The sequence below is a fragment of the Melopsittacus undulatus genome, chromosome 6, assembly GCF_012275295.1.
Source record: "Melopsittacus undulatus isolate bMelUnd1 chromosome 6, bMelUnd1.mat.Z, whole genome shotgun sequence".
NCBI lineage: Eukaryota > Metazoa > Chordata > Aves > Psittaciformes > Psittaculidae > Melopsittacus > Melopsittacus undulatus.
Window position 1 is genome coordinate 27,518,981 of NC_047532.1, and position 14,595 is coordinate 27,533,575.

Here is a 14,595-nt window from a genome sequence, read left to right on the forward strand (position 1 = left end):
ATCAAGGCAAGGTTCCACATCGCTGTGTTTCAAAATCTCCTTCAGCCCACACACCACAGTAGCACAACGTGCCCTCTCCACTGCATGGGGCTGGGCAAGACTGCCCCTGGGTTTTGAGGCTGCATAGGCAATGCCAATGCCCTGTTGCATTGGCTCGCTGCCAGCACTCCCACACAGTGACGGGGCTGCTCCATCAGTACCCATACACACATGGATGTGAGCCACCCCTCAGCTTCTGGGCCATTGCAGAAGGATCAGAACATCCCTCCTGTCCCTCTCACATCTGCACATCCCATCCTTTGGTGGCAGGCAGTGATGGAAAGGGATGCCCATAGATTCACCACAACAGCATCCCCAGGCACCACACTCATATGCTCACATCACCCTCTGCAGAGTCTATCGCACAAGCTGTCAATGAAACCTGGCACAGGCACAGAAAGCAGAACCTCTAGAGATGAACTTTCAGATGAAAACATAAAATTAGTAATTTTAGAAAAAAGCCATGACATAACAAGCTGTTACAGAAGGATAACTATCTCCCCATGCAGCTCTGACTGCAGCACCTTGCATTCATACCTTCCTCCCTCCCCTAAGCTCCAGTTCCCCTGCTTTGTGCTGACCCAGCTGTGCTCAGAGCAGCCCTGCAAAGGCAGGGGCTGGGGACCACAGGGGAAGCAGGGACTTGAGGGTGCCATAAAACTGCTCACGTATAGGAAAAGAAGAGAAGCAAAACCTTCTGTTTCTATCTCCCAGACAGAAAATGACACTAGAATTTTATGGGGAAACCTCCAGCTTGGGCAAAAGTAGGTCTCTGAGGACTGGTTGTCTTCAGTCCTTTTGGCTCCAGGAAAAAGCAGCCTGGCTCTCCTTCACAGCTCCGAGGTGCCCTCACCCCTGCCTGGGGATGTCCCTCTAGTTAATGCTCTGCTGTGCTCTCCCCTGAGCTGAATCGCGGACCTGAGAGGCCAGGGGACCTGAACTGTGCAGGCAAACCCCAGGTAGCCCCTGCAGAAACTGCTGGTGGTCAGCATTCAGCAATGCTGGCAAAGCAAACATGGGTAAGGAACAGGATGGACTGCCTGTCCTGTTCCAAGCAGCACTTCCGTGGTGTCCAGGACACTGTGGTTGGACACACAGCACAGATATCAGTGTTCTGCCAAACACCACAAAAAGCCAGACTTGGCCATGTAACAATTGTGTCCCAGCTGAGCACCTCAGAGAGGGAGACATGGACTCAGCTAAGAGAAAAAGATGGGGAGAAAATGAGGATTAACAAGGGCTAATCGACATGACCTCTCCCTGGCAGAGGTGTGGGTCACAAGGAGTGTTGGTAGGTCCTATTGCAATTAATTATGACGTTCAGCTCAGGCAGTGATCAGTGAGCATCAGCCCTATCTGCAGCATTCAGGGAGGGTGATAGAACAGGTAGGGTGATGTGCTGGGGCATGTCTCTCCAGGACACAGCCATCACATGCTGTGAGGTGTCCCAGGCAGCTCAACCAGAGATGGAACCAGCCCCTGCATCACCAAATCTGTCCCAGCACACTCCCTGTTTGCCCTGGGACAACAGGAACTGGCTTCACTGCAGTCTGTGTCCATGCCTCAGTGAAGATCCTGTGGGCTCATGGGGGATCCAAGAGGATTTTGGGAAGACAATTCTTCTAATGCCACCACCTTTACGTTCTCACCCTTCTCCCCTGTACCCTCTACCAGTGCTACTGCTCTACACCCCAACTGCATTGTCCTCGAGTTTGGCAAAAGAAGCTGGACCCAGCTCTTTACCTCCACAGAGAATGACTGTGCACACACAGGACATTTCCTGCAGGAGATGTCCCACCCTCGTGGTCCCTTCTCATTAAACACTGGTCCCATGACACCAGCAGGTCTGGCAGGAGTCACCAAACCTGCCAAGGGCTTTGTTGATGACGGAAGTGCCAAAAGCCATCACTACGTGGGTGGGAGGAAGCCACTGGCACCCACAGGACTGAGGCAGGCATCCGGCGAGCTGCTGGCTGGGCTGGCACACTGCTGAAGGTTCACCAGCTGAAGGGCCACATTGCAGAGAGGTGAAAGTTCAACCCCCGTGTCTGCCATGGGAGCTGAACTGGGCACTGCTCATGTGAGTGGCTGCCCCTAACACAGCCACAGGAACCTCTGTTGATGTCTGGTCCCACTGGAAATGGCAGGACGGTCCCCAAAAGGCTCACTTTGCAATGAGGCAGCTGCCAATGCACCCACCCCATGCAGAGCAGGCATCTCCACCAAGGATGTACCTGTGGTTAAGCATCCAGGGGCTACTTTACCCTGACACATCTTCCCCCTTAGAGAGAGCTCACACTACAGGAGGTGTTTGGGCACAAGGATGCACCTCTTAGCTCAGATGTGAAATACAAGACATGTAAGAACCTTGGATCCAAAAGCCTCATGACTCAGAACATGACAGAGCAGCAGGAGAGCCCAGGGACATGACCAGTTCCATGAGGCCCTGCAGGGAGCAGGGAGATAGATTATTAGTGCTGGTGTTAGTCCTGTTTCTCCAAGAGGGACATATTCAGCAAGGGATCTCCAGAAACCATGACACCAACACTCCAGTGAGCCTGTAATAAAACATCTAGAGACATGATCCACTGCCTGTATACAGAGAAATGCCCAGACTGCCATTGCCCTGCCAATCTAATTTCTCTGACCTTAGATCTGGTGCTCCCTTACAGCCTAAACATGAGGCAATGCGCATGCTACAGTTTCCTCTCCCTAGCTTCACTGACCTCAATTTCTGCCATCCTCACAGCTGGTCTCCAGCCCTTTCTGCTCTCCAACACTTCTGTTAGCACATGGACCCAAGCGGTGTCCCCTGAGAGCATGTTTTGCCCACTTCCATACATGTGGAGCAGATCCAGGTGACAACACATCCCTCTCCAGACAAGAATACTCATCATGAGTTGTTTGGGGATATTGAGCACTACAGGAAGATCCTGAGTCAACCCAAGAGCTGCCCAAGGCCAAGGAAGCCATGACCTGCTCTAAAGTATACAGGAAATTAAAGACAGGTATGTGACGCAGCTCTCCTGACCCCCAACTTGTGGCAGCTGCTGGCAGGCAGAGTGTGGGTAGGTAGCATGAGGATCTGCTCCACACCTGAGTAGTATAATTGCATTTTAAGGCTATTAACAAACCATTTACCGGTGCCCAGAGACAATGTAGCACATGTCCTTGGGGCCTGTGACACAGGCAGGAGCAGAGCAGCATCCCTGCAACCTCCACGTGCCACTGCTTGGAAATGACATATGCAAACCATCTCCACAGGTCTGGCTTTTGCTGGCTCACCATGGATGAGCCACCACCTATTCAGATGACAAGGACACGAGATATCACTGCACCTGCCTTGTGCTTCCCAGAGAAGTGCAGGCCACAGTGACTCAGAGCTACTTCAGAGATGAGCCTTAGGAGTAGCTGAGCTGTGGGCAAGGATGCCTAGGTCTTCATAGCTGAACATGTTGCTCCAAAGCATGGATGTCCTCTTAGCTGTGACCCACACAGCCACTTGTAGAGACTGGCTAGATCCCCACCACCCCTGTGGTCACTGATGCCCCTTGAGGGTGGGCAATGCTTAGCCAGGGTGGCAGATGTAGACTGAAACAAACCAAACCAACCAAAGCTTCTGCTGAGACAGACAGAAACAAATAGCAGGGCAAGACCAGAGACATGCCTGCCCAGAGCACCCTGCATCTTTAATAGCCTCTCTTTCAAGAAAGAGGATCCTGTGTGTTTAGCATCTGTGCTGTCTTACAGCAAGACCTTGCACAGCTTGACCCCAGGCTGAGTATCCAGCCAGCTGCCCCTCTTTGCTTTGCCTGAGGCAGTTGTAAGAGATAAATGAATGCAGAGTTTTCAGTTCAGCTTGAAGATGAACATCATCCAGCCCTGCTTGTTCATCTGCCTGCCTTGTAGTCTCCCCTATTAGCACTTTGGTATAGTACAAATCCTTGCATCTGCAAGAGGGTTTCTGGCAAGGCAACCTCCCCAGGCTCCTCTCACTGATGCCAAAAATGTTAATTAGAGCACCACAGCCTCTCCAAACTCTGCTCTCACACAGGAGCACCTACTGATGAGCTAGAAAAAGGATTTACTACACATTCTGCTTATTCTCACAAGCTGTTCCTGAACCCATCCACCTGTTCCCTTCAAGGTCTCACCTTTGGGCACAGCTCCCTGTTTTGCAAAGCAGCATTGAAAAGCCTTCCTCACCCTGTAAGGGCAGTCTTGGCTCTTTGGACTTTCTCATTTCCTCAGCCATGTGCCACACAGGCACTCCCAGAGTGGTTTCTGTTCCAGATTTCTCACCCAGCTCTTCATAGCTACTTCTCTCCTTTCCCCCACCTCTGGGCAGCTCCCCTCCAAGCACTTTCAACATCAAAGCTGCTGCTCAAAGGTGTTTCAAAACAAGCTGGGTGTACTACATCCACCCCTGTTTACAGGAACACACACTAGTCCTTGTTGTTTCCTTCAATCCTGTCACCTTTCCCTCTGGGAGAGGCAGAGGCCACACAGACATGGGGATTTCAGCCCTGCCACACCAACCCCAAGCTTTCTTCTCCCACAGTCATATCTTGGGATGCAGTTCCCACCCATGCTCTTGTTGTCAGTGCCATGAAGTAGCTAAAAACCAGCTGAGCTGCAAAGCAGTGTAGGACTCAGGCTGCAAGGCAACACAGTTACCCAGGAAGATAAGAAACCGAAGACCTGGGATGAGGCACAATGATTAGATACAGTTATTGCACAAGACCTCGTAAAGCAACCACAAGGAGTTTTCACATTCAAGACCTGCCCTAGAGCATGTCTGGAAAGCTCTGTACCTGAGGATGCAAACAGAAAGCTCCTACCTCAGATCTGACTCATGGCTGCCACTTCTGGCTCTAGCCCAGTCCCATGCCTGGCATTTCTCATCACCCTGCCCTGCCACAGGGCCCTGTGCTCTGGGCAGGACCTGTTTACATTGCACAAAGGGCTCAGAAGCTCCATATGCACAACCTCAGTGGAAGCACCCAATTCATGCAAAGGCATCAGCAGTGTCTACACTACCTTCGAATAGAATAGTTAGGGTTGGAAAGGACCTTAAGATCATCTAGTTCCAACCCCTGCCATGGGCAGGGACACCTCACACTAAACCATGTCACCAAAGGCTTCATCCAACCTGGCCTGGAACACTGCCAGGGACGGAGCATTCACAACCTCCCTGGGCAACCCATTCCAGTACCTCACCACCCTAACAGTGAAGAATTTCTTCCTTATATCCAATCTAAACTTCCCCTGTTTAAGATTTAACCTGTTACCCCTTGTCCTATCACTACAGTCCCTAATGAAGAGTCTATCCTCAGCATTCTTACAGGCCCCCTTCGGATACTGGAAGGCTGCTATGAGGCCTCCATGCAGCCTTCTCTTCTCCAGGCTGAACAGCCCCAACTTTCTCAGCCTGTCTTCATATGGGAGGTGCTCCAGTCCCCTGATCATCCTCGTGGCCTCCTCTGGACTTGTTCTAACAGTTCCATGTCCTTTTTTTGTTGAGGACACCAGAACTGTTAGCCAAGAGCAGGGCACAAGGATTATCCCTCCCTGCAGACTGGCAGCTCCAGGGTGTTGGCCAGCTCTGCTCACAGTCACCTGGGTGGTGGGAGGCCATACCAGGTGGCACAGCATCCCTTGGGTCAGGCAAGATTCACAGAGGGCAACAAGCAACTGAGCCACCTCCTGCCCTTTGGACAGTCTCCATTTCAAGCACCAGGTTCTATCTGCGCTTTCAGGGTGAAAGACAAAACCTGAGAGGTTGTTAAGGTTCCCATCCCACAGAACAGCCCTACTCTGGATGTAGAGATATCCAGCTTCTCACAACATGGAGGAGAGGAGCAGAAGATGAAGTCAAGCACAGCCAGGTTTTCTTCTATAGAAGGGCATGGGCAGCTGTGGCTGTGGTCACAAAAGCAGGCAGATAGCCCTACAGAGAGATGGCATCCAATCACAAATGCTGTAGGACACTAGAGCACCTCATCCGATAGAATGGCAGTCTTCTGGAGACATTCAGGTTGACCATGCATCTCTAGTTCCATGCAGCACCATACCCACAGGAAACCATAAACATTACCCCATCTTTCCAAGTTGCCCAATCTCTTATGGACTTAACCTGTGCTTTGTCACCTCTTCTTCCTTCTTCATATAACTCTGTTTGAGTGGGAAGCTGAGCTAGAGATCCCCAAAGGCTATTTTTCATCTGCACCTACCATAACCATATGCTGCAGCAGATCCCCCACTTGCATCTCCCAGTATGTGACATACATCACAATGCACCAGGTGCCTTCACAACATGTAAGGTGAAACTAAACCATGCAGTGGGCTGAGCTCAGGCACAGCAGGACAGAAACACATGGTCTCTAACCCTGAGCTCCAAATCCTCAAAGGGAGAGGGTACAGGGTGCTTTTAAGATGAGCCCAGAAATCCATTCATAGCTCTACTCAACACCAGCATCACAACTAACTCAAAGATTGGTTCTAGTGCATCACAGGATCTCTCCCCTCACCAGTTTCTGTATGCTCCATAGGGAAAAAGCACTCACCCCATCCCATCAGGCACAACTTCCCTGATAAATGCCTAGCTTCAGCCCACAGACACATACCTGAGTGTGGAAAAAACAACTACCAATGAAAACCTCAAAGGTTCTTCTCATGGTCATCAGTCTCTGCCCACCCTAGAATTTTGCCACTTCATTCCAGGCTTAATAAAGTTCCACATAAGCACATCCCAATCTTCTTCACAACTCTGAACAGCTACAGCCGTAGCCAGGAGAAGTTCCACTCTACAATGGCCAACTCCTCATTCTGTTCCACTGTCAGGGCAAAACAGTACATTCCCATCTGCACTAATGCTGGTAACACAGGTACTCACACGAGGGCTGAGCTAGAAGTGTTGCACAGCCTAAAGTCAAGACTGAGCTATTTCTACTACAAACTACACTATATCAGCAATACTTCTCTGCTTTGCAGAGCTGCTCAAAACCAGTGAAGGGTGAGAATAAAAGCAAGCACAGCCTCCCTGCTAACCTCACCTGGCCTCTGCCAGGTCCCAAGAAAGTGCCCAGGAATACTGCAATACCAGTCATTATGTGACACATGAGGATGAGCAAGCACCAGAGACATCCATGTCTCCCAAGTGCCTAAGGCTGGGAAATAGTCTCAAACACCACACAGGTGCTCAACACACAAAACCACACTGAAGTTTTCAGAAGTCACTCATGTCTTTCATTAACTAGAAGGAACAAGAGAGGCAAGACCAAAGAGGTGGCTGACAGCTTTCCTACAGAGGAAGAGAGCTCACACTTCCCAGGTATACACAGGCTTCTTGTGCAAGGCAACAAACAAACCTCCCTTCCAGCCCTCCAAGTCAAAAGCAGCCACTATTGGAGTAAAAACACCACTGCAGCCAGGACAAGTGAGTTACAATAATTTATTCATTGCAGAATTTGAAGTACACCAGGTACCTGAAGTTCCCCAGGATAGACAACAGGAAGAATACTTGGTACAGTAAATTTCTAGAAAAAGAGTTAAATGTGTAAAATAACATAACCTCTCACTCTTGCTACAAACAGAGCAGACCAGTCCTAAGCACAGGTTAAGATCAACAGCTTCAGTTTCTGAAGTCAGTTGTGGTTAGAACCTTTACAGCCCCACACCCAGGGGAGAGCAAGGCATCTATCCTCACAGCTGAGGCAAGTGGTGTCCTTCTCAGGCCAGTCCTTCAGGAGCTTGGCTTCACATGATGTGCAGAGCCTGACTTCCAGTAAGGTCCAATCTTGGTGAGCACACCTGGAAAGCTGGGCCCAGGTTTGGTGTACAAGTGTAAAAGGAGTTCTTCTGAAGATGAGCCTTCAAGTACTTCAGGATCAGCCATGGGTAATGCATGTAGAGCCAAAACACAGGACAGAACCCCAGACTGCCGCCTTTTGTGTGTTAAGCCAGATTTAAACCACATGTTTTGAGGCTGTTCTCAAACTGTGCAGTTCAGTCATGCTGTTGCAAGACACTTCTTTGCAACTGTGTTAAGACAGTCTCCATCTACTCTAGGTCTCCAGTTTTATGCTAGAAAAAAATCCCATACCAAAAAGATTAAGTGTTGCTCTTCAGTTTTCACATTTCCATTTTCAGGAATTGTTCACCTTCTGTTGAGAAGGAAGATGGGGTCTGAAGCCACATGCCTGCAGAACAGCAGGCAACACAAGCAGCACCAGAATGAAAAAAGCCCATATTACACATCTGAGACTGTTATTCCACTTAAATTGGCTTTACTTAATCTAGGAGATCACTGTATTTCTCTAGAGTCTGCTTTTCCAGTTCCAAGAGCTTTTCATACAGTTTCTCAGCAGTTTCTTCATCCACATCAAACTGGAAGACAATAAGAACAGCACTGTGAGACATCACTTTGGTAGCAGCTAGCAGAGACACAGAGGTCAGCTCTGGGAATAGGCAAGGTACATCTCCAGAGCTTCCACAATCACAGTGAGGCAACTAAAGGCATCTGTCACAAGCCAGAACATGTTCTGGGGAAGCATCATTACACACTTCACGGTCTTCCAAACCCCAGCCTGAGCCAGGAATTACTCTAAAAAGCCTTGCAGATAACCCCACATCCCTCCTTACTGCTCAGCATTCAACATTTTGTTTCCACTCCAGCCACAGGACACCCTTGGCACTAACCCTTCCATGCAAGGCAGATGGTAGACCCCTAGCCAAGCCCCAACCCCCAAAACAGAAAGCTGCTGCTCCATGTACCTTTCTGGGCTCCACATAGCTCTTCCCCAGTCCAGAAGTACAGCTGTGGTACTTGACAAGTGCATCCAGGTGCTCTGGCTTCTGTTTGAAGAGCCACACCTAGGAGAAACAGCCCAAACATGTACAAGTCCAGTGCACACTGTCCCAACCAAGCCTGCAACCAAGGACCCAACTGCCAATGGACACAGGAGAACACACCTCAATTGCTTTCACCACACAGAGGAAGATTTGCTATCTAGAGAAATAGTTCTGAGCTGTCTCCCCTCAGCTGTGACCAGCCCAAACCAACAGTAAAACATATTTATGGCCCAGTGCTAAACCACTAAAGGAGTTCAACATGGCTAAACTTGCTCACTGCTGTACTTGAGGCACACTGTTACCTGCCTCCATTCCCTGTGCCTGCATGTCTGCCAGCAGGGAGAGCAGTGTCCTCCCTACTAGATGGAAGGAAAAGCCTTTTTCAAAAAAAAAATAATTTTAATGAAGGTATAAAACGTCACCTGCCAGATCAGCCCCATTCATAGCTGGTCCCCCAACACTCACTGCTGCGTGCTATTCAGGGCTGAAATAAGTCACCCACCCACCAGCCTTATTGAAGGGCTCACTGTTCAGGCCAGTAGACCCTGAAAGGAATATCAAAATCAAGTTGTGAACTACTTACATGAGCTTCTGCTCCATTATACGGGGTCAAAGTATAAGTTTTGGCAAAAAAGCGGATCTGAGGGGAAAAGAAGCACATGACAGAATCTGCATTGTGGCCCAAAGTTTCTCTGGCTAGCCCTCCACAGCCCAGCCACACCAGATAATCTACCAGAGGTAGCAATGCTTCTAAAAGCTGACTACAGGTAATATCGCACGCTTATGACTAAAGCATCCCTCTATAACCACAAACTATTTTCTGGAGCCACCCAACAGACCAGCAAGCCTCACTCCATGCTCCCACATTGAGCTCACCCCCAAAGCAAGAGGCAACAGGCCACACATATACATTGCAGGCACATCCTCTTGAATGGTTTCAAGAGCACAAATGACAGAAGGCAGAGAGGATCTATAATACTGTCAGTGCTGAGGACAACTGAGAAGGCATTGCCTCTCCACTGCCAGGAGAAACATGATCCATGAGGATCAGCTTAAGCAGAAAGGCCAATCTTGCAGCAAGAGCATCAAGGCTCTGAGCAAACAGCTTTTGGGAACAGAACTGTAGTGAACCTGAAAAGGTGAAGTCCAGAGGAAGAAAGGGAAGGAAAGCTTTAAGAAAGCAGGGGAAACAGCAACAAAGAACAGGAGGCTTTGGTTTCCAGAGAGACAGAGAGCAAGAGATGCTGCCTTCTAGAGGGATGAAAGGAATATGGAAAAATACCCTGTGTTCTAGAAACAAATGGCATTTCAAAGCACAGGGGCCAAGTTTTGTCCTGAGCTCTGCTACCACCAAAATGACAAGAGTTTCACAAGCCTGAGCAGGCTGGGAAACCTAAGGGGAGCCTTGACAAATGCTGCTATGGCTGAAGAGCCAAGCCCTGGCTCTATGTACAGTGCTGTCCAGCACCAAACCTCTAAACTCAGCTTGGGAATTCAGGCACGAAGGTGCCAAAAGGAAAGGTTTGCAGAGGGGTCAGCCTGCCTAATCCAACAGAAGGAAGAGCTTTATAGCAGCATGGGTAGCAAGGAGCCAGAAGCACACTGCACATTACTTGCAGAAGTATATGACAGCAGAGCTACCTCAACACTAAAACCAGCCAGGAGATCCACTCACCAACCACATGATAGGCATTAGCAGCTTCCACAGAAAAACTGGTAAAATTCTGTATGTCATGTTAGACATAACAAGACCAGGACAAACAACACTGGAATACAGACCCTGCAGAGAAGAAATGCAAGTGTGTAAATACATAACAGTTAAAGAACGGAACATACTCCTTGCCTCCTAATACTTCTCACCAAGAAGCTGATGGTGACTATAGAAACCAGTTAATAGTAGATACACCCCAAAGTCATTAGTGAGTAATTAGATGTAGCTATTTCTGAAAGGCTCAAATTGGAGATGTTTATGTTAAATCTGTGCCCATTTCAAGACCACGAGACTGATGTGTTGGGAGGCCATGCCTTCACAACCTCACGCTGCAGTCTCCATGCAGCTCAACAGCAACAACAGCAGTCATCCCAGAAATTACAGCCCACAGATCAAAGATTACCTCACCTTTAAGAGAAGGGTTCAGCCTTCTAGGACCAAAACATTTTCTCCTAAAGTATTTCAAGAGTGCAATCACTATCACTGGACTAGGGCTGCAGCTTGGCAGCAGAATCCATCAATGCCCTATGACAGGTAGGGGGGGTTGCTCACACATGGTAGTGTGATGAACTTGAATAGCGACATGGAGCCATCAGGACAGACAGCAGAGCCAAGCACATCAAGTGCTTGCAGGCAAAGCTGCCAAAGCAGCCTTGTTCCCACAGGCAGGTACACCTGAAAAGAGCAGCAGCTCTTTGCTCTTTAAGACCAATTATCTGGTCTAAAAAGTCAGCTAGAACTTGCAAGGTAGGAACCGCTCTTAAAATTCTTCTGCTTTCAGAAGTTTCTGACAAAAGCCCCAGAAGCAACATAAGGAAGAAGTTCTTTGCTGTGAGGGTGCTGAGGCACTGGAACAGGTTGCCCAAGGAGGTGGTAAATGCTCCATTTCTGGCAGTGTTCAATACCAGTTTGGACAGAGCCTTGGGTGACATGGCTTAGTGTGAGACATCCCTGCCCATGGCAGGAGGGTTGGAACTACATGATTTTAGACTCTTTTCCAACCCTAAATATTCTATGATTCTTCACTACACACAACAGAAGTTCAACTTTGGCCTCCATTTAGTTCTTAAATGTGCATTAAGGAATATATCAGTTTTCTGTGAATGAATGTAACCAGGTAACAACAATGTAATGATAATTATAAATCGTAGGAGCGCATTAGGTTTCTTCAAACATGCAAACCCCATCATCACCTGCTTATTAAATTTCCTGTTCAGAACCACACTTGTCAGGTCAGTAGCATATTTGGAGGAACTGTATGATTCCTGCCCCTTGGCATGCTGATAGTCAGAGAGGCTGAAGGCAGACTCCCTAGCATTGCTGGAAGAGGTCCAGATGAGTCGTGAAGGCTTTTCATTACCACAGAGTAGAGATTCAAGTTGACGAACCTGCAAAAGAATTGTGAACTTTAACACGATTTTCAACTGTTACAGTATAGCTTTATAGTTCTTAAAAGCTGTGAGCTATCTAAGCTTTCTTGGACAGGCTTCCTTACAGTAGCCAGAAGCAGCTACTGCTCAGGTACAGCTCCAGCCTAAGGAACATTTACAAGCAGCCACCATTCTCCTGCACAGCTCATTTAAGCACTTTAGAATTTAATACAAGAAAGCCCTGGTATTCACCCTAGACATAGACAGAGAGAACTATATGTGGTTTACCTCTATCCACTGGCTAACTACAGCAACCTCAAGCTTATAGTAACCCTTGAATTGACTACCATCATTTATTGCTATTTAAACAAAGCCTGAGACCATTGCCCTGTCATTCATTACAGGCTATAGCTTGCATCAGCAGCCAAACCTGTAAGATAGAATTGATTGATTACTACTGCCTGGACCCATCTCTACCAACATCAACCACCAGGCCAAGGGCTGAGTCTTCATATGCAGTCTCACCAGAATAAAGTGTCCAAAGAGGTTGGTAGCAAACACCTCCTGAAGTCCATCTCCATTCAACCTGTCCGTCTGGGTCATTACACCTTCTGCAGTGGTCAGCATGTGAAGTAACCTCCTGGAAACCAAGGACAGGAGATAAGCATTGCTAGGAAGCATCTACTGCTCTCCCACTTCAGCCCTTCAGAAGTATCCCTCACCCTCACCTCACAGGTCTAGCCAGACTCTTTGGTTTCACCTTAAAGGGATCTATTAAGGCATGAAAAAAATAGCTTGGAAAAGCTTATCTCAGCCCCTTTATTTGCAAGTGTCTCAATACTGACTAGACCAGAAAAGTCTTGTCCCTTCTTTCAATTCATCACAGCAAAGTACCAAAAAAAAAAAAAAAATTCTTGCTCTACCATTTCACAGTTAGGTAATGCAGTCAAGTTCCACCGTGGAACTATGCCCTAGGGCCACGCTTAATTCAGGTAAGGAAAGCAATCTAACACCCAAATTCAACACCCCCAACTGCTCTGGACACAATGCAAGTCACTTTGCTCCCTAACTCAACCTCCCCACTTTGATTACAGCATCAAGTATTAGCTTCACAAAACACCATGATGTACAGCTGAGAACAACAAAAACCTACAGTGGAACCAAAACACAAGAAAAGAGACACAGTAAGAGCAACCTACACCTCCCCAGCAACACACCTGTATTTCTCACTCAGTACTTAATGCCAGGAGCTACAGGCTTTGGGTGAACTCTTGTTCCCCCCATGCACCAGGCCTCACACTAGGGATCAGAAACAGCACTGGGTGCCTCAGGGTACCCCAGCACTTCACCCAGCTGCCAAACCTACGCATCCCACAGCAATGTGCTCTGTGTCACACTGGGAAAGGGAGATAGGATCATCTTCAGCCCTGGACCCACAGGCATGCCTTGGCTATGATGCTGCCAGCACCACATACCACCCACAAGCCAGAACTAGACCCCCCAACTCCTCCTACCCGGTAAGGAGACCATGCCAGAGTGCCTTGAAGTTCACGTGTGGATTGGGCATTATCCCAGCATTGAGGTAGATGAAGTCCAGCCGCTGAAACCTAAGCGGGAAAGAACAGAGGAGTGAGGGGCAGAGAGTGGACAGGGGGGTCCGGTGGGGCAGAGGATGGAGACCCAATACCTGCAGCGGAGCTCACGGGCAACACGCAGCACGGAAGCCAGGCTACCCAGGTCCACGTCCACGGTGGAAACCTGTGCGGCAGGGTGGGTTTCCAGGATAAGATCTCGCGTGGCCTCGCTCTTCTGGGAGTTGCGGCAGGCGATACAGAGATGGATACGGCCATCCTCCTCCAGCAGCCGCCGGCACAACGCCAACCCCACGCCGCTGCAACAGAGTACGGTGTCAGATACAACGCTGGCAGGCAGGGACGAGCCGAGGGCGGGCCGGGCCCGGTCAAACCAAGCCTGTTCCGGCCCGCCCCATCCCGCACTGTTACGGCTCCTCCATCATCCGGTGCCCGCCGCTCACCTGCTGGCACCGGTAACCAGCACCACCCGCTCCATCGCGTCCTCCCGTAACCGGTCCCACCGCCGCCCCCCCGCGCTTTAAACGCTGCCCGCCCGTGACGCCCCGCCTCACCCCGCAGTTCCTGCCAATCGGTACGCGGCAAGGGGGCGGGGCCAGCGGCCACGGTGGCGTGATGGTGGGAAGAGCGGAGGGGGGCGGGCCGCGATTGGACACGCCCCCATACAATCCCTGACGTACTGGCACTCCTCGCCAGTCAGGCCACGCCTCCCAGTGCAGGCCACGCCCACTTCTCTGAGCTGCCGCATTTAGTCATCGCATCATAGGATCACGGGGTTATTTAGTTGGAAAAGACCTTTAAGATCCTCAAGTCCAACCGTTACCTCAGCACTGCCGAGACCATCACTAAACCATATCACTAAAGGCCTCATCTACACGGTTTTGAACACTTCCAGGGGCAGTGACTCCCTGGGCAGCCTGTTCCAATGCCTGATCACACTCTCTGAAGAAATCTTTCCTAATATCCGATCTAAATCTCCCCTGGTGCAATTTGAGGCCATTGCCTCTTGTCCTGTCACTTGTTACTTGAG

The 14,595-nt window shown here is 49.4% G+C and overlaps 1 protein-coding gene across 1 annotated transcript; it reads right to left on the reverse strand.

Moving 5' to 3' along the window:
• Positions 1–7,478: 7,478 nt before the first annotated feature.
• HSD17B7 (hydroxysteroid 17-beta dehydrogenase 7) lies at positions 7,479–14,069 on the reverse strand. Its single transcript, XM_005147099.4, has 9 exons — positions 14,009–14,069; positions 13,661–13,864; positions 13,488–13,580; positions 12,499–12,613; positions 11,797–11,991; positions 10,568–10,672; positions 9,476–9,532; positions 8,815–8,913; positions 7,479–8,427 (listed from the first exon to the last, which is right to left on the reverse strand). The coding sequence occupies exons 1-9, from the start codon at positions 14,041–14,043 to the stop codon at positions 8,332–8,334; spliced, it is 999 nt and encodes a 332-aa protein (XP_005147156.1). The 5' UTR covers positions 14,044–14,069; the 3' UTR covers positions 7,479–8,331.
• Positions 14,070–14,595: the final 526 nt, after the last annotated feature.

What these genes read in the sequence shown, in the direction of transcription:
- HSD17B7 (XM_005147099.4), bottom strand. Translation starts at nt 14,043, where the DNA reads ATGGAGCGGGTGGTGCTGGTTACCGGTGCCAGCAG. An exon ending in TGGCATGGTCTCCTTACCGG is followed by an intron (nt 12,614 to 13,487) that starts GTAGGAGGAGTT and finishes CTTGGTTTCCAG; the next exon opens with GAGGTTACTTCACATGCTGA. An exon ending in ATAATGGAGCAGAAGCTCAT is followed by an intron (nt 8,914 to 9,475) that starts GTAAGTAGTTCA and finishes TGTTTCTCCTAG; the next exon opens with GTGTGGCTCTTCAAACAGAA.